General features: G+C 41.0%; 1 protein-coding gene across 1 annotated transcript in view; it reads right to left on the reverse strand.

Moving 5' to 3' along the window:
• MICU3 (mitochondrial calcium uptake family member 3) overlaps positions 1-26,044 on the reverse strand; it is a 378,395-nt gene that overhangs the window by 189,586 nt on the left and 162,765 nt on the right. Inside the window, exons 5-6 of the mRNA XM_029587156.1 lie at positions 18,161-18,208; positions 5,221-5,303 (exon numbers count right to left, since the gene is read on the reverse strand). Of these exons, the coding sequence (XP_029443016.1) occupies positions 5,221-5,303; positions 18,161-18,208 (131 nt within the window). The remainder of the gene's footprint in view (positions 1-5,220; positions 5,304-18,160; positions 18,209-26,044) is intronic.

Raw genomic sequence — 26,044 nt, forward strand, 5'->3', positions numbered from 1 at the left:
TATTTACTCTTTCGGACAATAGAAAGACTAGGGGGCACTCCATGAAGTTAGCATGTGGCACATTTAAAACTAATCAGAGAAAGTTCTTTTTCACTCAACGCACAATTAAACTCTGGAATTTGTTGCCAGAGGATGTGGTTAGTGCAGTTAAAAAAGGATTGGATACGTTCTTGGAGGACAAGTCCATTACCTGCTATTAATTAAGTTGATTTAGAAAATAGCCACTGCTATTACTAGCAACAGTAACATGGAATAGACTTCATTTTTGGGTACTTGCCAGGTTCTTATTGCCTGGATTGGCCACTGTTGAAAACAGGATGCTGGGCTTGATGGACCCTTGGTCTGACCCAGTATGGCATGTTCTTATGTTTACAGGCCAGGCTCTGAAAAATGAAGAAAGTATTCAAGCAGTTTTATGTGGCAAGATAAGGATCTAGGACCTTGCTTTCAAACAAGATTGGTCTCCTTTTTCATTTAAAACCATAAGACCTTCAGGTGGATTCCATCTTAGAAAACAGAAAGATCTGACAACCTTATCAGAGAAAGCAAAGGTCCACATTATATCATCCAAGTTGCATGATTAAAATTGGAAAAGTTCTCAACTTGATTGATTTTCTCAGGAACAAATCCTGGAGAACTGGAAACCAAATCTGTCTTGACCAAAAAGGGAGCTATGAGGATCATGGTTCTCTGATACCTTCTGAGATTTCTTAAATTTCTGGCCTACCGAGTAAGGGAAGGATATGTGTAAAGAAAATGCATCCCTCAATGAAGGGAGACCAGCTCTACTGTTAGTCTGCTTTCTGAGCTCCTCCTGCAGCTGAAGACTATTACAGTCTGTTGCAAACAGGTCCACTTTGCTGCACCCCTCTTGAGTCCATTCATGGGGAGGTGCAGATGTTGACTGAGTTTGTCTGCCAAGATTTTGGCTCTTCCTGCCACATACATGGCTCCTAGGGTTCTCCTATGAGAAATGGACAAGTTCCATGCCTTAACAGTTTCTAACACAATTTGACAGACTTAAAATACAATTAGGGGTAGATTTAAAAATGGTGCGCTTGGGTGTACATGTGCGGGTGCTACCCGGCACGCGCGCAAGTTATAAAATCAAGGATCGGCACACACAAGGGGGTGCACAATTGTGCACCTTGCGCGCGCCGAGCCGCGCTGCCTTCCCCCGTTCCCTCCCCCCAACCTGACCTTCCCACCCCTTCCCCTAAACTTTCTTCCCCCTACTCTAGCCCCCCCCCCCAAATTTTTATTTTACCTTTTGCGTCTGCCTCCAGGCATGGTGCCGGCATGCGATCCCTCGACACAACAGTAATGGCTGCGGTGTTGCAGGCCTCTGGCCCTGCCCCTGCCCCACCCCCGGACGCCCCTTTTGTAAAGCCCCGGGACTTACACGCATCCAGGGTCTTTACGCGTGTCGCCGGGCCTTTTTCAAATAGGTCCAACGCATGTAACCTTTTGAAAATCTGGCCCTTAGTGTTCTCCAATTTCTGTCCCATTATAATTTGCTTTATCCTCTAATTTATTTGTAGTGTTTGATTTCCCATGAGATTTTAACTATATAGCACATATATATCATGTTCCCCATTTCACTTTTTAACTATGTATCACATATATATTTTAATTTTAACTTCCACTATTCTTAGAAAGGTATTCAAATTTGTAACAAAAACAGTTATGAAATCAGAAAGTACTTTTGAATACTCATATGGCTACTTTTACTGTTCTGCAATGTTCCTTCCAATACACCAAATTAGATAATAGGAATTCTCACATTAAAAAATGGACCCGTATCTTGGACTATGTTGCTAAGTGATTGTTGATTGATTCCTTTTGCATTCCTTGAAAACCTATCTTCATGCAATTTGTTGCAGTATCTGCCATACTGTCCCTTATAAATAGGAGCTACCTTTCCTATTTCACACATTTACTAAGGGCTAGGGATACTGCAAAGGCAGAGTTCACATTGCCTAAGATGAAGGGTCAGCCATTATACAGCAGCAGCATCTACTGGCTGGATTTAGGGCCCATCACTGCAGGAAGGTATACTGTCACTGCACTAATGGGACTAAGTTGGGAGGGTCCTATAAAATAGGGAAAAATCCCTGGTTTATTGCAAAAGAAAGGCTCACTACATTAGATCCTTGCTTTTGAATCTTGATAGTTTTTCTCAGTGCAAAGTCCAGCTCTTACCAGCTGCAACTGCTGTGATTTCTCTAAACTGTTTTGCTGAGAGGAGTGAGTTTTAGCTGCAGGATGGATTGCCTGTCAGTTGGTGGGAATGCATTTTAAAAGTTTATAATATAAGCTTGCCTATGTGAGGAATTTGAGGGTTTTTTCCCCCATCCCCTTCTCCCCCTCCACATACTGCCCAACTCCCACTCACCCCAGATTCAAATCTTGATATATATTTATACAGTACAGACTTCTGCTTGGTTAGAGGGTTAGGGAACAATTTGTGCTTAATAGGATCAATAAATGGTCTCATATAAATATGACAAAATTAAACTGACTAAATTTAAAGAAATACCTGGCAAGCGGAGTAAACAATAAACTAAATTTAAGGAACATAAATTTTTATAATAAATTAAAACCAAAATTATGTAGTCAACAATGAGATGGAGGCTATCCAGTATTTTTGTAATGAGTGCCATAAGTATGATACTTGTCTGTTGGTGGCAAGTCATAGGTGTACACCTGGTAAAAAAAAAAAAAAAAAAGCTCTTAGCTCTCAGAAAATGAGTCCAGTCTCTAGAGGCTAGAGTCCCAGACCTGGAAGGCAATCGAGTATATAGATGAGACCTTCTCAAGGATACAGAGTAGTCCCACCTCCACTCCAGCAGCCTCTGGGCTGCTTGGAAGAGCAAAGCTACCTTTAGACTAGAGCTATGACAGGAGGGAGAAGGGGAGCTGTGTTAAGGCCAGCAGGCTTGCTATATTTATTTATTTACAGTAACTTGTATTCTGCCTATTACCAGTACACCTGCTCCAGGTGGATCACAATAATTAAAACATAAAACATAAAATATTACAAACACAGAACATACATAAAACCCCTACTTAAAATGCATTTAAAACAATTAACAACTCTAAAAGCCTCTTGAAACAAATAAGCCTTCATTTTCTTTCTGAAAAGTTTAAAATCCTGCAAGTGCTGCAACTCTAATGGAAGCTGTTCCACAACACAGAGCCTATTCGTGAAAAAGCTGGTTTGGTGGTCTCCTGTAACTGAGAATCCTTCCCCTGGAACCAACAACAAAAAGGACCCTGCGAAATGCAAGGATCATCTTAGATGATACCAAGTAAGGCAATTTTTCAAGTACACTGGTCCATCATCATATAAAGCACAATATACCAGAACCAATATTTGATATTTTACCCACTGTACAATTGGAAGCAAGTGAAAGGACCACAATACATGGCAAAACCAACTGTAATGTCCTAAGATGGCAATCTGATAAACCAATAAATAGGGAGTTGCAGTAATCCTAAGTAGTAAGCACAAAGGCCTGGATCACTGCCCTAAAATCAAACTTGCCTAAAATAAATTTAAGATGATGTAGCTTGTGAAGTTTAAGAAAGCTTACCTTAACTACTGTTTTTAATTGAGATTGAAGGGAGAAAGAAAACTCAATACAATCCACCATATTTCTGACCGAGCCCAAGATAGGAACCACAGATCCCACTTACACCAACTGTGTCATAGGATTCATTAAAGTCCAAGAAATCCATAGGACCTCAGTTTTCAAAATAGTCAACAAAAGACCATTCTCCCTCATCCATAAATTTACCATATGGAGAATATTAGAAATATGGGCAAAAACAGCCTCTTCAGTTGTTATGATGAGAAACAGCAGCTATATATATCCTCAACATACACTTTAAAAGAAGATTCCAAGTTTTTGTAATTTGTTGCAGAAGGACTGTAAATAGATATTAAAAAGTAATGGAGAAAGGGATAAGCCATGAGGAACCTCAGGAAGAAAAATATTGGCCCACATAAACCTGTTGGATCAGTCCCTTCAAAAAGGATGCAAACAGATAACTCTACTCTCAATTCCTATTTTGGCCAACCTCTACAGCAAAATGAAATGATACCTAGCACTTTGCAACTTAATTGGCTATATTATTTTGAATATAGCTGGTTAAGTCTAAAGGTATACAGCTTATCCTAGCCAGATAATTTTATACTTAACCAGCAATATGCAAGAGAATATCTGGTTATATTTAAAGTTATGTTGCTAAAGATAACTTGTCTGCTCATCGGCTTACTGATATTTCCCCCCTAAGATATGTATTTTATGAACCAATCCAATTATATGTCTTTTTAACCAATAAAAGTATGGTTAAAGTTCCTCCCACAGAATCTTCAGCTCTTCTAATGGTATTCCCCTAAGTTAAGGAATTGTTTTTCCTTTAATACTTATAAGTCAGTAACAACCAGCACACTCCTTGGTTTTTTTCCCTTCATTTCTTTCTTTGAAATATTTCTTGCTTATATTGTGATTTGGGTCTCATGATGTATTTGAACTGTATGAGCATTAAAAACAACAACTATTTTTTTTTCTGTTATATCAATTGCTTTATGCACCTTGTTCAATAACTTGTGTTTATTTACTTTCAAAGTGCTCACTTGGCCACACCCCCGCCACGGACCACCCCGCCCCCTTTTTCAAGCCCCGGGACATACGCGCATCCCGGTGCTTGTGTGCGTCGCCGAGTCTATGCAAAATAGGCTCGGTGCGCATAACCCCCCTGCGCGCGTAAATCCAGCCGGATTTACGCGCGCAGGGCTTTTAAAATCTGCCCCAATACATCTAAGTTTAAAAAAAAGGAGCAGATGGCACACAAAAAATCATTGATACTCATGTTTGAAGAATTCAAATACCCGCCAAGCCATGACTAAAGGCCAATGGGTCCTCAGCTCCAGCCTGCACCATCTTTCCCCCCTCCCCTCCCCCTTATATATAGCAATAACCAGTACTGCAGGTTGCCCAGTACAACATTGGCTGGAACCCCAGGAATAGGACTGATAGACAAAGGAAGTACAAGAATTAGAAATCATGAAGGATAATTTTGTACTACTGACACGATTTGCATTATTGCATCCTGTAGATAGAAAAGATCAAAAAGGTAATATAAAATGCTTGACAGCAAAATGTATAATACATACTTGGGACCATTTCAAAGGTTAGTATTTCATACACATACCACTAAGAATTCCTTTTTGTCCACCATCTGATTGCCATCAGTATCAAACATGTTGAAGGCTATTTTAAAACCAGCATGAGGCTCTGCAAGGTGAACAGAGAAAAATATATTTATAACAATTACCACTGAAAGGCTGTTGGAGGGAAAGTGAAAACATGAACAAACATGCTACTGAATTCTAGCCATCTGGTTCAGTTTAAATGCAACTACTGACATAATATACTATACTATAATTATTCTCTGTCAAAATTCAGTCTGAAATAAAATTATAAACAAGATGTGAAGTTTAACAATCTTTTTCAGAGTAAAATAATTATTATTCTGTTTCTAAATTAAACTATTGAAAAACTGCGTAAAATTTGTTTTACAATCACTCTAGAGTTATGGAAGCAACACTGATATACATGGTACCAAGTGAAAGAAAAATTTTGCCCATGAAAATACTTCATTTAAGCTTTATGTACAATCCTAATTTTACAAAAAGTCAACAAAAATTAATATTTATTCTAAAAAACTGGGTCGCAATACAGATCCTGGGGCTTGAAAAAAGGGGCGGGGAGTGGGTGGGGCGGGGCGGTACAGGGGCGGGGTGGGGGCGGGACTGAGGCCTCCAGTACAGTTGGTGTGCCGGGGGATCACGCACCGGCACTCAGCTGGCGCGCGCAACCTACGCCTGCCCAGAGGCAGGCGCAACTTATTTAACAAAATTAAGGGTTTTTTTTAGATAGGGCTGGGGGGTGAGTTAGGTAGGGGAAGAGAGGGGAAAGTGGGGGGAGGCGGAAGGAACAGGGAAAGCCATCGGGGCTCCCCTAGGGATCGGCGCATGCAAGGTGCACAAGTGTGCACCTTGCACGCGCCAACCCCAGATTTTATAACATACGTGAGGCTGCACGTGCATGTTATAAAATCAGGCGTCGATTTGTGTGCGCCGGGTTGCGCACACAAATCTACGCCAGTCTGTAGGTCTTAAAATTCGGCCCATTCTGTAGTTCTATATACATGTGTATTTTCACTTTCATGTAAAAAATGTCTATTTTTACTTTTTATTTATTGAATTTTAGAAAATTAACAAAGCATTACACTCTGCCAAGGAAATATATGGAATACTACATGAGAAATACATTCATAATACATCTTTGAAATAAAGAACAAACATAAAACATCTATATCCATATAAAAAACTAACAATTTAGAAGGAGATGGAAATCAATCTCAGGGAGAAATAAAGAACTATATCACATTAGAAACAAGGAAGCATGTAGTAACAGCAAAATACTAATGCCCTCTTAGGTAGACACTGGAGAAGATGTTACAGGTACTCTAGATTCCAATAACTCTTTCATTTGTTCAGGAAAGAAAAATATAAAACAATCTTTATTCAATGTGATAACACATCTACAAGGATAGCAAAGCATAAAGGAACAACCTAAAGCAATGGCCTCTTGCTGAAGGGCAAGGAAACTTCTAGGTTGATCTAGTGTTACCCAAGGTAAACCAGATAAAATTCTATCTACCTGAACATAAAATAATTCTGAAATATTCCTAAAATACTTCTGTATTACTTTATTTTAATCCTGAGAGGAAGCAAAAAAAAAAACCTAATAAAGTTCTATGTTCAATAACTTCAACAGTAGAATTCTCTAAGAAATTAGTTAATTCGGGAGGAGTCGCGTGTGAGTCACCTCTCAGGAGACAGGAATAGCCGCGGGACTGAGACGGGGCTCCTTTCTAGAGCCCGGGAGCTCATTTGATCCATAACCGCTGGTAGCGTGACCCCAGTGACGTCATCGAGTGGGGCTGGACCGCCTGATAAATTCTGGAGGGCTGCGCTGCGCAGCCGCACCTCTCCTTAAAAATTTTCTGTTTCCTTTAGTTACCCATTTATGGGTAGAAAAAGGAAATCTAAGCCTTTGACTTCGTCGCCGCGTACACCAATGGTTAGAGGACCAATGGACTTCCATGTGGCACGTAGGGTAAGCCAGTCTGCCAGGAATTCTATTCCGGATATTTCATTTGCCTCAGGATCCCCAGAAAGCCCAGGTTTAGTGCAGCTACCTCAAGTACAATTGGGTGAATTGGAAACAAAACCCCAAACTACTGTATTAAATGTAATGGAAACGATTCCTGATAGGGAATAGTTAGAGATAGGGTTCAGATGGAATCTGCTTGTCAGACCACATCAGTCCCCACACAGGATGTAAATTTTATATCTGAAATAATTGATCCGCAAAAAGTAACTTTGGGGGATGTTTGGAAGGTTTTGCTGAATATGCAAAAATGCTTGACAAATTCTATTTCAGTTTAATAATGTTACATCAGAAATTAAGAATGAAATAGGAAAACTGAAACATGTTTAAACCAATTAGATGAAGCTTCCAAAATGGTAACTGCCCAATTGTCATCTTTACATACCTCAAATACTTCCTTTATAAAAGATAGCTTGATGATGCATAGACAACTGGAAAATTTAGATAATATGAATAGGATGAAAAATCTTAGACTATTGAATTTTCCCGTTTCTAGACTTTTGACCCCTATTGAATTATTTAAAAAACACCTATCTGAAATACTCTCTATCTCTTCAATAGAGGGAAAGAGTATCTCAAAAATATATTATATTCCCAAAACAAAGATTAGGTCTAAAGAAGAAATGGAAGATATGGATATAGTTCAAAGGGAATCTCCGAACTTGACTTCTTTTCTTGAGGCTTCAATAGATGATATCCAGAAAGAGCGACTCTTTTGGTCTCGTTCTGCAGGGAAAGAGATAAAGCTCTAACACTGCAGAAATACTTTAAAAACAAAGATTTTCTATTTTGCGGCCAAAAGATTCAAATCTTCCCTGACATTTCCTGCAACACTCAACTTAGAAGGAAACAATTTCTAATACTGAAACCAAGGGTAATCTCCCTTGGGGCAAGTTTCTTTCTGAGATTCCCTTGCAAATGTTCACTGGTATATCAAAAAAATAAGTTTGTATTCCAAGAACCTGGTCATCTTGAGACCTTTTTGATGGATAAAGAACCAGATTGAGGTAGAGAACTGCATAGTAAAAGTAGAGTACTCATAACTGTTTGTTAAATTACAAATAATACCTATTTTCTTTATTAATTCCTCCCATGATGGGGACTAAGGTTCTGATGTACATGTACATGTGAGTTGTTATATGATGATAATTTGTATTGATGTATTTTTGCTTTGTACACAGAATATTTCTTTATTTTTTGCAAATGTTAAAGTTTGTTTAAAAATGATTAAAATATAAATTAAAAAAAAAGAAATTAGTTAAATCATGCAAGATATAATTAGAAACAGCAGAGGTATTTTTAAGCAAAAACAATAACCCAAGGTAATTGATCAGGTAGAAAATTCAGAATTTCCAAAAATTATCTTTTCAAAGTCACTTCCAGAGTTTCCCCCAAAAGCTTAGGAAAATTATGAAATCACAGGTTCAAATGTCTGGTATAATTTTCAAGATATTCTATCCTTCTTGAAAGCGAATTATGGTCTCTAACCATTGCTACATTAAAAGACTGAATGCCCTTTAACTCATCCTCAATAGCAGGAACTTTAGAATTAATGGCAGCACCTTGACCCTCCTTATTTATAACCAAATGTTCAAATCTGGATGAAAAAGCATCTATTTTGGTAGTGCAAGCATTAATGGACTTCCCAAGGCCTGTCATTAATTCCCAAAGGAAATCTAGATTTACAACTGCCGGACGAGCTGGAATCACAAGAGTCACAAGGAGGAATACTTGGACTCACCTAGGGCAAATCAGCTGGGAAAGTGCCCACACCATCCACCAACTGCCTGAAATCCAAAGAAGCTGGAGAAGAAGTCAGAGACGCCACCACATTCACTGCTTGTGCTTCTTTCGGGAACAAAATTGAAAGTGAATGCTGCGATGTGATCGAACTTCCAGCCCCCTCCATTACAGTCGCCTTGATCATGTCAGAAGTGGGTGCCATGGAAATGGGAAGAGAATCGCGCCAGCTGTGGTCAAACAACTAATGGGCTTATGGAACCTCTTCCGCAGGCAAGTGCCTCAAGCTGAACAGCCCTATCCTCTTTAGCCTTTCCTTATAGGGGAGCTGATCCATCTTTTTATCATTTTGATCGCCCTTCTCTGTACATTCTCCAGTGCAATTATATATTTTTTGAGATGCGGTGACCAGAACTGTATATATTATTCAAGTTGCGGTCTCTGCACAGAGCAAAACATTGGCATTAGGTTCATCCTCAGTATTATTCACTATTCCCTTCCTAATAATTCCTAACATTGGTCTGGATTCACCATTGTATCACAGAATGGTGAATCCAGCGAAAAAAGGGGGGCGGAGGGGCGAAGGGGGAGGGCAGGCCTGCGTTTTTTTCGCTGCCGGCTTTCGCACCCAATAGCGCCACCGTGAAAGGTTACTAACCTTATCGCCGCCCTGACTCCTCCCCTTGCTGCCCCAACTCCTCCCCTTGCCACCCCGACTCCGCCCCCAGCATGCTATCGCACGCGAAAAGGGCCTTTTCGCATGCGATAGAGGCTTATCGCATGCGATAAGCCTTTGAAAATGACCCCCATTGTTTGCTTTTTTTTTTTTTTTTTACCACCGCAGCACAGTGAGCCGATGATTTCAATGTATTATCCACTATGACGCCTAGATCTGTTTCCTGGGTGGTAGCTCCTAATACGGAATCTAACACCATGTAACTACAGTATGGGTTATTTTTCACTATATGCATCACCTTGCACTTGTCCACATTAAATTTCATCTATCATTTGGACTGCCAATCTTACAAACTCGCAAGGTCCTCCTGCAATTTATCACAATCCGCTTGTGATTTAACTACTCTGAATAATTTTGTCTTATCTGTAAATATGATCACCTCACTCATCGTATTCCTTTCTAGATCATTTATAATGATCTCTGAGTCACTCCACAGTTTACCTTTCTCCACTGAGAAAACTATTTAATCCTACTCTGTTTCCTTTTACTCAGTTTGCAGTCCACAAAAGGACATCGCCTCCTATCCCTAACATTTTAGTTTTCATAGAAGCCTCTCATAAAGGACTTTGTCAAATGCCTTCTGAAAATCCAAATACACTACAACTATCAGTTTACCTTTATCCACATGCTTATTAAACCTTCCAAAAAAAATGTAGCAGATTTGTGAGGCAAGACTACCCTTGGGTAAATCCATGCTTGCTGTGTCCCATTAAACCATGTCTATCTATGTGTACTATGATTTTGTTCTTTAGAATAGTTCCCATGATTTTTCCCCAGCACTGAAGTCAGACTCACCAGTCTATAATTTCCTGGCTCACCCCTGCAGCCCTTTTTAAATATCGGAGTTACATTAGCCACTTTCCAGGCTTCAGGTACAAGGGACGATTTCAATGATAAGTTACAAATTCTAACTAATAGGTCTGAAATTTCATTTTTCATTTTTTTCAGAACCCTGGGATGTATACCATCATGTCCTGGTGATTTGCTACTCTTTAGTCTGTCAATCTGGCCTACTACATCTTTCAGGTTCACCGTGATTTGGTTCAGTTCATCCGAATCATTACCCTTGAAAACCATCTCCGGAACTGGTATCTCCACAACATCCTCATTAGTAACCATGGAAGCAAAGAATTAATTTAGTCTTTTCACAATGGCCTTATCTTCCCTAAGAGCCCCTTTAACTCTTACCCAGCTCCCTGGGGCCTTTCTAAGCCTGGGTTCTTATGGTAGGGTGAAGGAAACCTCCCTTCACCCAGAATCCCTTGTGACATTCTGCCTTAAGGAGGACTGGGCTAAAACCTTGAACCGTGCTCCTTAAGGTAAAATGAGGGAGTTATTGGTACACTCCATAAAATATCCTCCTCCTTAGCTCTGCCTTGTTAGGTCGATCATCCAGACGTGCCCAGGGCACACCTCTGCTTTGTCACAAGTGCCTCCCCCCTCTGGCTGTATTGTCCCCAACACTCATGAGTTGTCTCCATAAGGTTGCAAAATGGGGATAATCTCGAATCAGGACTACTGGGTATGGAAGCTCAGAGAGGAAAGCTGCTTCTAACACGGCTTGTCCTGTGGCAATCGTCAAGAGGATATGGAAAGTTGGACACTTTTGTTCAACCCCATGTATAAGTTATTGTCTCTATTTTCTTATCATTAGTATGTCCTTGAAATAGTAAGACCTGGCGAACGAGCATTTTGCTACAGCTGGAATTTACCAAGGCCTGGATAGAGGATCACTCCAGTTTCATCTGGATTATAAAGTCCTTACATTTTGCACACAGGACACCCACAAAATTGCAGCTTTGGAGTTTTGACAGCTTGTGATACCAAGCGTTTTCCCACATGCAATTAATATAATGGGGCTCTGTCTTTATTCTTTGCTTCTTGTCACATTGTTCTGCTAACTGGCGTTCGAACTCCAGGTACTCAAGCCGAGAACATTCTTCCTTTGAATGACCTTCTGTTTTACAGAAAACACACTCCTATAGGGCCAATCAGATTTCTGCCCTCCCTGGTTCACTTAAAGACTCTTTGGTTTCTGGCTGCCTATATGGACAGTGCTCTTTTTCATGCCCATTCTTTGCACAAAGGACACAAAAAGAGAGGGTTTGCAATGCCCTGTTTCTGGGTTGCTCCTGCCTCTCTGGATTCCCCTTTTTTTCCCCAGGTTGCGGGTCATTCCTGCTTCAACACGTTATTTTAAAATATGTGTACTTCTTCCTTGGGCATTGGCTGGGTCACCAGGCACACATCCATAGGTTTGCTTCAGCTATACTAACAGTCGCTTGCCAAGGGTCCTTTCTGTCCACAGTTAAAACATGTAGATGAGATTGGTGTCTGGAAACCAGATATGGAAGTTCAATGCTGAGATCCTCTATCCTTTGCACCATGCCAGGGAATTGTTATGGGTTGTCTCTCTAAGCCCTCTTATGCCGGCGGGCATTGACTGTGCCTGGTGGAAGGCTTCTGCCACTTCCAGGACTCTCTCGAGGGTGAGCCTGGTGTGTTAACAGATCCAATACCACATTGGCTGATCCAGACCAAGTAGGAACTTCTCCATCAGAATTTGATGAGCCTCTTCCAGTTCTGATCTTGCTTCCGGCTGGAACCACTTCCAGCCAGCATCTTGCAAACAATGAAAGAGGTTTCTGGGGCTCTCCTTGGGCTGTAGGGCCGCCCATCTGTACTGCTGCCAATAGTATTCTGGGGAGTATCCCGCTCTCTGTAGTATAACAGCCTTGACATCCTCATAGGAAGCCATCCCATCTGATTGGCAGCCTGGATCGCCGCTTGACTCTTGCCGGTGAGCAAATTAGCCAAATAAGTTGTCCAGCTGGTCTCTGGCTAGGCTGAGAGGCAGGCAGTCAGTTCAAAATTCTTTAGAAAGACCTCTGGGTCCTCTCGTCCTTTCATCTTAAAAAGGATATATGAAGGTGAAGTTGCGTGAGGTATTCTGGACACAGCTAATTGCAGGGCCTCAGCTAGCTGAGTTAAGACTGCGCCTTGTTGTATTAATTGGTTTTGTAGTCGCTGCTGTTTATCTATTTGTGTTTGTACAGCGTTTTGCAACTGTTGATGTCCTGTAGCCAGAACCTGTACTACCTGCTCCATTTTATCTCCCTTTGGGGCCAGCTCCCAAACAGATAGTTTATACGAGACAGAGAAAACAAAAAACACTGTCTGACCTGTCCAGCCCTAACTTACTACTTGACCCCCTGTCTGCCCAGGCAGGGATAGTCTTCTTGGCCTGAATTAGTAGAAATTGAAGTCATAAGGCCCCAGGAAAAAACTCTGCAAGCAGTTTTTCTTTTCCTTCTTGGAGGCTGTGGGCTTTTTCTTGTGCTTCCCGTTTAAGCAAAAAAAAAAAAATCACCAAACTGACACTACGTGGAGCATATTCGGCCCTGTGGCTACAGTAATAGTTCTAGAATATAATAAGACTGGACCAACTTAGTTATGGTGCAGATATTTATTTACAGTGCTTCAAAAATCAAGAATCAAGATAGTAGCTCACCTTGCATCAGGCAAAACTAATAGGTAAACGTCCCCCATCTCAGTGTATTTTGAGGTCCTATCCAGCTCCCTGGGGTCTCCCTAAGTCTTTCTAGGCCTGGGTTCTTATGGTAGGGTGATGAGAACCTCCCCTCATCCAGAATCCCTTACGGCATTATGCCTTGAGGACTGGGTTAAAACCTTGAACCGGACGCCTTAAGATAGAATGAGGAAATTGTCGGTACACTCCGTCACAGGCACATGGACTACTTTTTCTTTTATTGGAACCTCTCTGCAGAATGCCCTAATTCTCCTGTTTTATTAGTATCCTTCGAAGATACCTTCCTCCGAACCACGCGCTGCTGAGTGACTGTCAGCTTTCTCCTTTGTTCTAGTTTAAAAGCTTCTCTATTTCTTTTTTAAAGGTTAATGCCAGCAGCCTGGTTCCACACTGGTTAAGGTGGAGCTCATCCTTTCAGAAAAGACTCCCCCTTCCCCTTTCAGAAAATATTCCTCCTTCTCCAAAAGGTTGTCCAGTTCCTTACAAAACTGAATCCCTCTTCTCTGTACCATCATCTCTTCTACGTATTGAGACTTCGGAGCTTTGCCTGCCTCTGGGGACCTGCATGTGGAACAGGGAGTATTTCAGAGAATGCTAACCTGGAGGTTCTGGATTTCAGCTTTATACCTAAAAGCTTAAATTAGGCTTCTAGAACCTCCCGCCCAGATTTTCCTATATTGTTGGTGTCCACATGTACCATGACAGCCAGTTCCTCCCCAGCACTGTCTAACATCCTATCTAGCTAACACATCAGGTCCGCCATCTTCGCACCAGGCAGGCAAGTTACCAGGCAAATCCTGAAGCATAGCAAGTTATAGATCTTTTCCCACAATGTCAGCATCCCATCCACTGCACAGAACATCTTGCCTTCACTTGTCTTGAAATGCACCCCCCCCAGGCAATCCAAATTCTGGAATGAAAGAAACTGGCACTTGGCAAAACATTCAAGACCCACCCCAAAGAGTGCAACATTAGCACCACCTTTTGAATAGGCTGTTGACAAACTTCTCTCAACTTTGCCCTAATAAGCTAGTCAAACACATCAGGGTGTATCAGAATACCTTCCTTCTGCAAGGTTGCTGACACTAACACAGTCACTGTGGAACACTGCTAAGGCACTGCTGCTGGACCAAACAGAAGTGCCGAAAATTGAAAATGCTCCCCAGAGCACCATTGGAAGATATAAATCCGACAGGCCACAGGATGCCAGGAACTCTCCTGCTCTGAATGCTGCAATACCTGAGCGCGGAGTCATCATATGAAAGTGGGCATGCAGAAAAATGCACTTATTATCCTATGATCTAGGATGGGCCTGGATATGCCATTTTTTTTCCAGTTTCCACGAGGCAAATGGAATAGCTTCCTAGACCTCTCTCTTCCTTTTGGACTGGAACTACCATGACCCAAAGAGATAAGATGTCTGAACGTGGACTGCATCACAACCTTCTTCATCTTTGAATTCCATGGAGAAACCATGAAGGCCTCTACTACTGGGCGAGCCAACTTAACAGCCTGGCCACTCCTGACCATGGAAAGAACCCCTTGATCCGTTGTCATCTTGGTGTAGTCATCATAAAACCAGACCCTTGCCCTTAGAATTGGGCTAAGTACCCCATCAGTGAACAGGTGAAAAATGGACCTGCTAGATGTCCTTGTAAGCCTGTAAAGGACCTTGAAGAACAGGCTGCCACCTTTCTAGTCAATCTGCAACCTCCCCAAAAGGACTAATCCTTCGCATTGGAATACCACTGATGGGAATCTTTCATATGTAAAAGCATCCAAAATTTCAAGACTTGGACTGATTCAAGAAAGTCTTTCAAGACCTCTTGGCTATAACCCCTGGGTACCCTAAGAGCATTAGACTCCCCCAGATGCTTTACCAGTTGGGCCTATTTAACCAGCTATGTCAGGATCATTCTCAGCAGAAACTCCCCAAAATTATTAATCACTAAGACAAATGCCAATCATTCTGAATGTAAACATAAAAGGCATTGGACTTAAAAGCAGCCCCCACTGTGAGTCTTTCTGCCTCTTACTCCGAGAAAATATCTTCAGCAATAGGGATACAAAAATAGTTATACTTGGCATAAGCATACCCATGCCATCACACAGGACAGCATAAAATGCCAAAACAATAATTATGATCTCAAATGGCTTCTTGAGAAATTCTCAATCTGTCCTGGGCAGTATCAACAGCTGCCTCCATGTAGAAAACACCAGTATGAATGCTCTGAGGACTCCCCGGACAATAAGAACAGCTGTGCCATGGCTTTGCCAATCTTCATCTCAGTTGCTGGGAAATCTCCTTTCCACAGAGACAACCGCCATTGCAGTTTTGACATAAGGGAAAGTGGGCCTTCCCCCCCCCCCCCTTCTCCCAGCCCTCTTAACATAGGATCCTCCCTTTACAGAATGGTATTGTTCCTCTTTCTCTCTAATATCCAGCTTCAGAAGAGAATGGGCAATTACGGCAGTCAAATCAGCTATCCTAAAAAGACACATCACTCTGAAATCCTCCTCTTCAGTCAGGCCCTCAGGGCCTGGTTCAGCTCCCACCAGGATCCCCCCCCCCCCCTCCCCAGGAGTTTCTGAAACCTAAAGCAAAGCCAAACAGCCCTGTTTAGGACAAGAAGAAATCACTGAAGACCCCTCTAGAGTCATTAATCCCAGGCTTGACAGAACCTAAGCTTTTCCTTCTGTTTCATTTTTTTTTCTAAAGTGAAAAATACCAAAAACAAAGTCTTTGTGCAATTAAACTTCAAACCCTGAGGAAAACAAAAAAAAATCTCAGCCTGTTCCACCCAGGCTGGGAAGGTAGAAGACTTAACTTCTTTCTCTCCCCCCCCCCCCCCCCAACCAATGTTCCCAACCATGGGTACCAGAACAAGTGACACAAAGAAAGCCTCTCAAGCCTTCCCTCTCCAATGCGGGAAAAAACAAAATGGCTGGCGTTTCCACTCTGCATAATTCTCTTGCAGAGCCAGCATCAGAGCTCCGGTGCTGTTGCTCCTTACTAGCAGCCTTTCTGTTGTCGGTGGCAGCTATAGAGCCTTCCAGTGAGTCCTTCCTGCTGCCCACACCTTGAGCACTTAAATTGGAGGATTGAAATCTTAAACAGCAATCACTACAAGGTAGGCAGAGCTTCTTACCTCAGCAGGAGCTGCCATGTCATCAGCACCATGTGGGAAGAAAACATTAACTAACTTTCCCAGGCTCACCTCTCCACCTCTGCTGCCAAATCCTGGTGCTCCCAAATGCCTGCACCACAAGCAGAAGCACCACTGAGTCCCTGCTCTGGTTGGTGTCCCAGCGGTGGACAGCCACACAATTATTATTATTATTATTTTGCTAGAGTCTTAAAGGGAGAAACCCTTACAGTCAAAGAACCCCTGAAAGAAAAACAAAACTAATCACTTTCCTTTCATAGTGCTCATCCAGGGGCTAGAGGGGACTCCTTTAGCGGGAGGGATAAGAGGATCAGGGCTAAGGGAGCCAGTACCATGGGCTATCAAACCCTCTCAACATCTGGGCACAAGTCTAAAAAGGGCCACCAATCCTCTGCTTGCCCCTACTCTACCAGGGGAATGGTCCTACCAAGCAAGCCCTGGGAGTAAATCTTCATCTCTAAAGTCCTACTGCAGGTTTTGCACCTTTACCATCTGCTGGAGACAGAGAATACTGAGCAATTGCAGGTGATATACTTTCTTATGGATCAACAGTACAGTAAAGTTTTTCTTCTTTCTCTCCATCTGCTGGTAGGGGAGAAAAGCCCATTTGTCTAAACCGGTCTGGGGGATGATAAGGAACGGACTTTTGAAAATTGCTATGAGAGTGCGCTACATTTACGCGTATAACTCATTTATAAATTGCCTCCAATGTTTCTAAAATGAACACTGGCCGCTAAGATGATGCTTTTGCCAATCTAATTCAGCGCAAACAATAAAAAGCAGTCTATTTTGTTTTAAAAAATGTTTATCCTTCTTCAGCAGAATTGTAGCCAAGAGTTCCAGAAGGTTACAAAGCAATAGTTAATTTTAAAAAGTATCAGTTACATGCTTATCAATGGATCCAAATGTATGCTGCTATAGTAAAGTCCAGTAGGAACTGTATAACCTGGAGTTTTAATGGACAAAAGTAATATGGCGAGATATTTCTGGTTCAGTAAAAGGTATCACATCCTCCAAATTACTCAACTAGGTCAAGCTGAAAAGGGCATACTGCACACAACACAACTCACTTTGTTCAAAACCAAGAGCTTATTTTACAGCACTCATCACCAGTTTCTGGCTAAATTTATAAACCATAAATAATTCTCAGTTGCTTGTACATTTCAGTGATGTTTTAAAATACATTTCTACATTTTCAGAAAAACAGTAAACAATGAAAGAGGGAAAAGTTGCGAGAAAACCAAAAATCCTCATACAATTCACTTTTTGGCCAGTAAAAAAAAAAATAAATAAATAAAAATGAACACCCACATGCAATAAACCACCCTCATTCAGATCCTGCTCACTCTTACTGGAAGAGGAGGAGGAGGAGGAGGAAGAAACTGACACTACATAAAATAAAAAGAACCAGAAATTGTAGGAGGGAGGATAATGGGATTGCTTAGCCAATTCCCAACACCAATACAAATCCCTTCTAGTCTCATTTATTGCTTCTTCTTCTTCTTCCTCTTTGCTTTTCAGGCAGGAAGCAAAGGCGTTTCCCATAGAATAATGTATATGCTCTACCTCATGACAGCATATTGTCCACTGGCAATCCTCATTTTGTTTGTGCTATAATACATGTGAGAGGAACATTCCGAATTATGTAAACCTACTAGAGCTGAGACACTAAGCTTTAAAAAAAAAAAAAGTGAATAATTATTTTATTTTAAATACTTACTTGTTAATATACATAAAAGGAAGAGATATTCTGTGTATGAAATCACACCTGGAAGGAGAAAAAAGTCATATGTTATACAATACAGTATCTGTAATACATTTTTCACCTTTTGCTTTAAAGTTAGAAAAAAGTGTGATACAATGCATTATTGAATACAGATTAAAGAACGTTTGATTTAATGTGTTTAACTGCAGAATGAGATAAGGAACACAAATAGACTTGCTTTCTCATTATACTAAAGTCTTACAAGTTTCATGACTGTGTGCATCTAGCAGAATGACAAATCAAAGTTTCTTTCAGATGTTTTAAAATGATAGATAAATTGAATTTACTCTAGCCAGTCCACAAGCCTTATCCATGTTTTTACCCTAAAATGTAAACATTTGAGGTTCTGCAATTTATATTTATTTATTACCAAGTTGTTTTATTCTGACTCACTGTTATAACACGTTATCTGTATAGTTCACGAAGACTCATTGTTTCTGTTAGTTGTATAGTTTTAAGGAGACTCATTGTTACAGTTCCATGTAATAAACCCTGTTCGGACTTGTAAGACCAGGGCAATTTGCAGTTCTATGTAAACCGGATTGATTTGTATCTTATACAGGAATTCCGGTATATAAAAATTAAAAATAAATAAATAAATAAAATAAATGTATCTGACCATAAGCAATAAGGCAAACATTTTGATAATACTAACATAGTCATTAATTCAACATTTTAGCAGCCAGAATAAAAAGGAAATGCCAGCATGAGGTGGTGTGCAAAAGCTCACACCCAAGAATATTCAGGTTGACCAATGAATATAAAAATTTGTCATGGATCTTAAGAGTAGCATACAACTGGAGTTAACACAGCTAACACTGGCCAATTTAGTATCTGCCCTCAACACAGAAAATATTACTGTCCCAATTTTTTTTTTTTGACTCAGCAGTTTCCTCTTGCTCCTTTGACCCTTTGATCCTCCAATCAAAGCCAGGGCCGAGATCCTGGTGCTTTGTCTTCACATTCATGACTATACCAGGAATTTTTCCACTGTTTTAATCTACCCCAGTGTACCTTGTCTAGTCATTTCATCAGTGGTTCTTCGCTTGGAGCCATTCAATTTCCTGCTCCGAGTACGGCCACTAGGTGTCACCCATGAGTGACAATCATAACACCTTCTTCCCCCCTCCCCCAGCTGCTATGAACACTGCCTCCACCACATGCCCAGTCAACCCAGGGGGCAGAAGACCCAGCTTGGGGATCAAACCTTTTGCATTGGAGTGCAACCTCTGTCTAATCATCTCTTTTGTTTTCCTTAAACTAGTTTTATTTTTGTTAGGTTAGCGTGATCTTCTTTCTCTAGTAATCTGCTAATAATTTTTCTCTTCTCTTTTCCTTCCTTGATGAATCTTGGAAAAATTAGAAGACTACTGCTGCGGAGTGGGGACAGACATAGGGGACAAAAAAGGAGGATGCAAAACAAAGAAGGTAAAATATAATAGCAAAAGAAGAGTATATAAGGAGAAAGGAGAGGGACAGGGTTAGTGATGAAATGAGCTGGGAACTTATTGTTAGGAGCCAATAAGATTTATTAGTTTTTGCACATATTGTACAGGTGAGGGACAGAGTTATGGGTCTATATAGGGAGTACCTATGGAGGTGGCTCCTACTACATGGCCCAGATATTGCCATCAAAAATATCAGCAAAATCAAAACAAATGTATAATGTGAGCATGAGAAAAGAAACACAAATCACAAATATCTCTAGATATTTACTGAGTCTCTGTCTCTTCTGAATCTAGAAAAACTGAGTTCAAGAAACATTTCTCCTCTTCCCCTCCCATGAACCCCCCCTCCCAACAAAACTATAGAAAGATCATGGCAGAAAAAGACCATTACAGACTATCTAGTCTGTCTATTCACACCAACTATTCAGTTTTACAATCCCTGCCACTCTGCCCAAAATATTCTATCACATCTTTTTTTTAATTCATATATTGTCCTAGTCTCCCCACCTTCATGGGAAGGGTGCAGATTTTGATATAACTGGCAAAATGACAAACCTTTCATGTTAATCCTTCCTCAGTGTTGCTCATGAAAATGTTGAAAACAACTGGTCCAAGGTCCAATCCCTTCAGCACACTGCTAGTAACGTCCTTCTACTGAACTCCATTTATCACTACCCTTTTCCATCTCCCACTCAACCAGTTTCTGACCCTGTCACTTATTTTAGGGCCTATACCAAGGGCACTCAGTTTATTTGCTTATGCAGAACTGTGTCAAAGACCTTACTGAAATCCAAATATACCCTATCTAGTGCTCTCCTCTGATCCAATCCTCCGGTCACCCAATTAAAGAAATTGATCAGATTCATCTGACAAGACCTACCTCTGGTAAAACCATGCTGCTTTGGATCTTGTAATTCATTGGATTCCAGAAACTGCCCTATCTTGTATGCCTATCGATTTGTATGCACACACGTGTGCATATGCCTATCGATTTTGTACTTTGACTCGGCTATTTATGTACTTATCTTTTGTATATAGTTTTGATGATATGTATATAGTGATTTTGCTGTTCTCAATTTTATGTAAGGGCCCTGCCCAAAAGTTAACCTGTTTGCAATGTTATATGTAAGGGTTCTGCCCAATGGTTTCTGTTTAACTGTAAACCGATACGATGTGTGAACGGCTATCGGTATAAAAAAAGACATTAAATAAATAAATAAATAAATCTTCTATTTAGCAGCAATTCCATTAATTTGCTCATAACAAAGGTCAGACTAACCATCCCGTATTTCCCAGCCTCATTACATTCACTTGTCTTCAGTCCTCCGGAACTACTCTCAACTCTAAAGAAGATTTGAAAAGGTCAGCCAGTTGGGATGCCAGAAAATCTTAATTTCTCTTAAAATCCTTGGTTATATCCCATCCGGCCCCTCACTTTATCTACTTTAAGTTTAGTTAGCTCCTCACAAACACACTTTTCGGAAAATTGATTGAACTTTATTTCACTTCCAATCCCATTTTGTATTTGTTTTATATGGTCCTGCTTCTGGACCTTCCACAGTAAACACAAAAAAGAACTATTTGTCAAACAATTTTGCTTTTTTTTTTTAAACTCGTCAGTCTCTAAATATTCTTACCATTCTCCTTCAAATCTCACAATGCCAGTTTTCAATTCCTCCTATCACTAACATAACTAAAAATAAAGAGGTGACTCTTAAGACCCACACGCAGGCGCACACGTGTGTGCATTTGCCAGCACGCACACATGGACGTGGCGATTTTATAACATGTGTGCGTATATGAGCGTATATGTGCACATGTTATAAAATCGGCTATACGTGTGTACATGTGTACACGATTTTATATTGACATGCCCATGTGTGCATAAATGTTGTCTCGATCACAAAAGTGGTGGGAATTTTAGTAGCTACGTGTGCTGATGCAATAGCCCTTTTTCCCAGTTCACTCTTCTTAATCCCCTTGCTATCTTGTCTCCCTTTTACCCTATTAGCTCCCGACCCTTAAAACCCCACTGACTAACCTATTTTTCTTTGCTACATACTTACACACCGTCCATAGCAGAAGTAAACTTACCCGGTAGGGGACCCCAGTGCGCGCTGTGCATGTAAATACATGCTGACTTCATTTTACAGACTCGGCCTGCCCATGTCCTGCCCCTTTTTACATTTTATGGTTTGTGTGCATAGTGGAAGATATGTGCATACTCCCGAGGGTTTTAAAATCTGCATGGCACATACTGCATTGAGTCACGTACATTTCTCCCGTCTTCGGCAAATGTAGGGGTTTTAAAATCCACCAGAAAAGTCTTGTCCTCCCCATTTTACTGTATTTGTTATTTTTTCTTCCACTTGCATCTTTGCATTCCTGACTACTTTCCCAGCTTCTCTTAGCTTTTCAATATGTTTTTGCCTGTATTCCTCTTTTTCTGATCTCTTGTAGTTTATATATGCTTACTTTTTTTTCTTATCTTTCAAGCTACTTCTTTAGAAAGTCATAGCAGCCTCTTTTTCAGCTTCTCAGTATTTACTTTCCTAACAAAAAAGTTAGTTGACCTTATATCATCTTTTAGTTATGACCACTGCTTCTATATCGCCTAAATGTTCCCATCCAGCTTACACCTCGAGATACTCCCCCATTTTAGCAAAGTTAGTTTGCCTGAAGTCTAGCACTCTTGCTTTTGAAGGAACCTTCATTTCCTGTGCTCTGTTTTTGAAAACAGAACCCTAAAGGTTTACTATTATGACATTAATCATTAGCTGCTAAGGCCATTTAGATTTCTGTTTGGCTGCAAGTCTGTAAGCTGACTTAACTAAAAGATTAAAGGTTTTAAAACTTTTACTGTGACTTTTTATGTTAAAGACAAAATCCGGCTAGATGAAAGAACTTATAAAACTCCTTGCAGGTTGACAGTGCAAAGCTATGTTAAATAAATCCATTTTAATCTCACTTTCCACTGTATGCAGCATAAATTAGTGTCTGAAAATCTGAATCTGTAAATTCTGCTAATTTACCAACCGTAAAAAGGAAGATTTGTTTTGTAATAAACACAAACACACCTCCTAACATATGTTTTTTTGCTTTTATGTAGTACCTTACAGAAACAGAAATAGCAACATAATTGACCTTCCAAGTGGTTACAAAGCAAATTAAAAATGGTACAAACCTTTAACACTTATCTAGATATCAGATACTACTGATGTTTTGATAAAGCAGTGTAAAACATCCTTAAGTAATCGCTCAGTAAATGTAAAAACTTTATTTCAAGTTTTGCTCCTCTTTGTTTGATGCCACCCTCTTTGTTGGAAAACAAAGAAAGGAAGAAGAACTGTCAGATAGCATGTCAGCAGCCCCAAAGGGGGCTATCTAGGAGGCACTGAAAGCATTCCCTCCTTTTGTTTGCAGTAGTAGATGGTGACCTAAGGACAGATAGTTCTGGTTGACTGCCCTGAGTGTTATGGGAGAAAAAGCCTGAAATTGTTAAGGCTCAGAAAATAGGTCCAATGTTGAGATCCTGTAGACGGCAGAAAGATCACAAGGAAAAACAAAAAAAAAGACCAAAAAAGGACAACAGAAATTAAAAATTACCAACATGTTAACAATGCACTCACCAGTTTCAGAAAGAATAATCTGCATTAAGTAACACAATGCAAATGACATTATTACGGACTCTTTTACAAGTATAGTAAAGTACTATGAATGTTTCATATTTTGGCTTGGGTTTTTTCAAAATAACCATAACCATGATAAAACTGATCCTGTATAAACTAGTACTACTAAAGGACTTATTTCATTTTTATATCTCAGTGATTAAAAATTATTTGTTTCAGTGTGGAAAGAGCAGTCACAAAATATTATGCCAAATTCATCAGAGGGGCTGTCCTATAACACTAATTTATATTTTGCAAATACAGTGGATTTTGATTACAAGAAGTCTTCCTATTGCAAACTGCCTATAAAAACCTCTTTTACACTTTACCTTACCATTGAGATTTGTAAAACTCCTGAACACTAATACTGCTTGTTGTATTTACATCTATTTTGTGAAAGGGCAGGTACTTTCTTGGCTTGAACTTCAGTGTCAATTTGAATTTCCCAATGCAATTTATCAAAACATAAAAACATTCTCTTGGAACACAGAATGTGCTTGAATGCTTCTTAAGTATCTAATCCAGGATATTGATGTCTATTCCTGACCTGCAATTTCACTGAAAGAAAATCAAAGACTGTTCTATCAAATTATCAAGCTAAGTGAACTCATATCAACTGAAATGTATATCCATTCATTTCAACATCTGCCAGAGGGAAAATCAGTCTCTAAATATCAAGGTTTTAATATGGAGAAAAAGGAGGAGGGGACCCGATAATGACTGTCAAAACTATCAGCTCACACACCTGTATTGTATAAGGTATTCAAAACTTAATAATCTATATGGCTGAGTTCTATTCGCAATACTGGTCCCAGAGAAGAAAGGAATCCAGCTTCAGCTACAATGTTTATTTATTCATTTCATTCATGAATCGCTTTTCCATTGAAGCTCAAAGCATTGTAAAAATAATAAATATCATATATGTTAACTGATGTACTTCAAACAAATGATAATGCCACATGATACTGTGGCATGCGCCCAGTATTTTCAAGATCACAGTTCAACAGGAAGACTGAGTGAGGACTCACATAAGTGTAATACACTGTTTTGCAATCCTTTCAAGTCCAAGGCAGACCTACATTAACAAAAATATTGTAATATAAAAGAAGTCAGTGTGCTGTAGCCAGCCAGCCAGCTCAGTTAGTTACGTTAGCTGCCACATGCAGCAGCCAAAGTTCCTTCACTGCTACTACCAACACTCAGAATGGGTCTCATCCAGTTCTTAGTGCACATTTTTCTTGTCTCACCCTGGGGATAAGGCAGAGTCTGGAAGGACTCAAAAGAGGAATCTCAGGAGGGGGAAGAAGAGAAGGCGCTCTGTATTGTGTGTGCCACACAACGCGGAACCTATCTATCCTGTTAAGCTTGGGTTGTGAACCCTTGGGTCGACGGGAGGATGGAATTCCTTAGGAGGGAGGTCCGAAGGTTCTCCCGTCGGGTGGCAAGGCTGAGCAGAAGATGTGACCAGCTGACCCTTGGCACTGGAGACTGTGGCGACGGTGGAAGCGGAAGAAGAGTTGAGAAGAGGAGCTGTGTCTTCACCCCTGGAAGTCCGCGGTTCCCCCAGGAGTCCGTAGGAACCCAGACTGCTGGGACTTAGGCGAACCTTGGAGAGGTCGGTGCAAGGGCTAATTGGAGCTTCACCCTGGAAGCCCGCGGTCCCCCCGGGAGGAGCCCATAGGGACCCGGGCCGCTGGGACTTAGGTGGCCCTTGGAGATGATGGTCAAGAGGAGGTCCAAGGTCGAGTGCCAGAGGGTCGTCGCTTACCAGTCCGAAGTAACACACCGAGGGATCACCACTTGCCAGGCCAAAGTCACACACCAGAGAATCACCGCTTGCCAATCCAAAGTTAGGAACCAGAGAATCACCGTAAGCCAATCCGAAGTCAGGAACCAGAGAATCACCGTAAGCCAATCCGAAGTCAGGAACCAGGAACACCAAGACGAAACAGGAACCAAAATCCAAGCTCAAGGAACTCACCAAAGCAAGCAGACTAGACAGCGTTGGGACGTTGCCAAGTCAAGGAATGAGCAGAGGAAGCCTCCTTTTATACTTCCCCTGCTCAGGCTGATCAGGAACAGGTGAGGCTGGTTAAAGGGATCAGGGCCCTTTAAATCTGAGGAGGCACGGCCTCGCGCCTAAAGATGGCGGCGGCCATCTTGAATTTCCTCCGTGGAGGAAACGCTGCTGAACGCCGCGAGGAAAGAGCAGGGACGGCTTCTCCTGTGGTGATCAGCATGGGGACCCGTGCCAGAGCAATGGGCCTAGCGTCGGGGGCTTCCCCCGGAATTCCCGCGGCGGGTCGCCATCGCGGGCGAGGCAGGGGATCGCAGCCGTGGCCTCCCACGGCTGCAGAACACAACATATCCATATCCTGCATGCTACCAATTATTTATCTTACTCCAGGACTCGTGGTATAGATAGGAAGAGGAGGCATGCATGATTACACATCTTTTCAAAAAGGAGTTCCTACATGTTTAAGATGACTCCTTTTCCTGTGAACTGCTGAGAGCAAAGCTCAGGTGGTGTTATGGATCTGAGCATCAAGCAATGGTGACTTTTCTGTGGCACACCTGATCAGGTCTGAAGGCTCACCAATGTGCCATGGCACACTGGCTGGAAAACACACACTGATGTAGTACATGAAATTTTGAGATCACACGCATCCTTTCTTCAGTTATCACCATCATTATATCTTCATCTCAAGAAAAGGGACCTGTAT

The sequence above is a fragment of the Rhinatrema bivittatum genome, chromosome 1, assembly GCF_901001135.1.
Source record: "Rhinatrema bivittatum chromosome 1, aRhiBiv1.1, whole genome shotgun sequence".
Lineage (NCBI taxonomy): Eukaryota > Metazoa > Chordata > Amphibia > Gymnophiona > Rhinatrematidae > Rhinatrema > Rhinatrema bivittatum.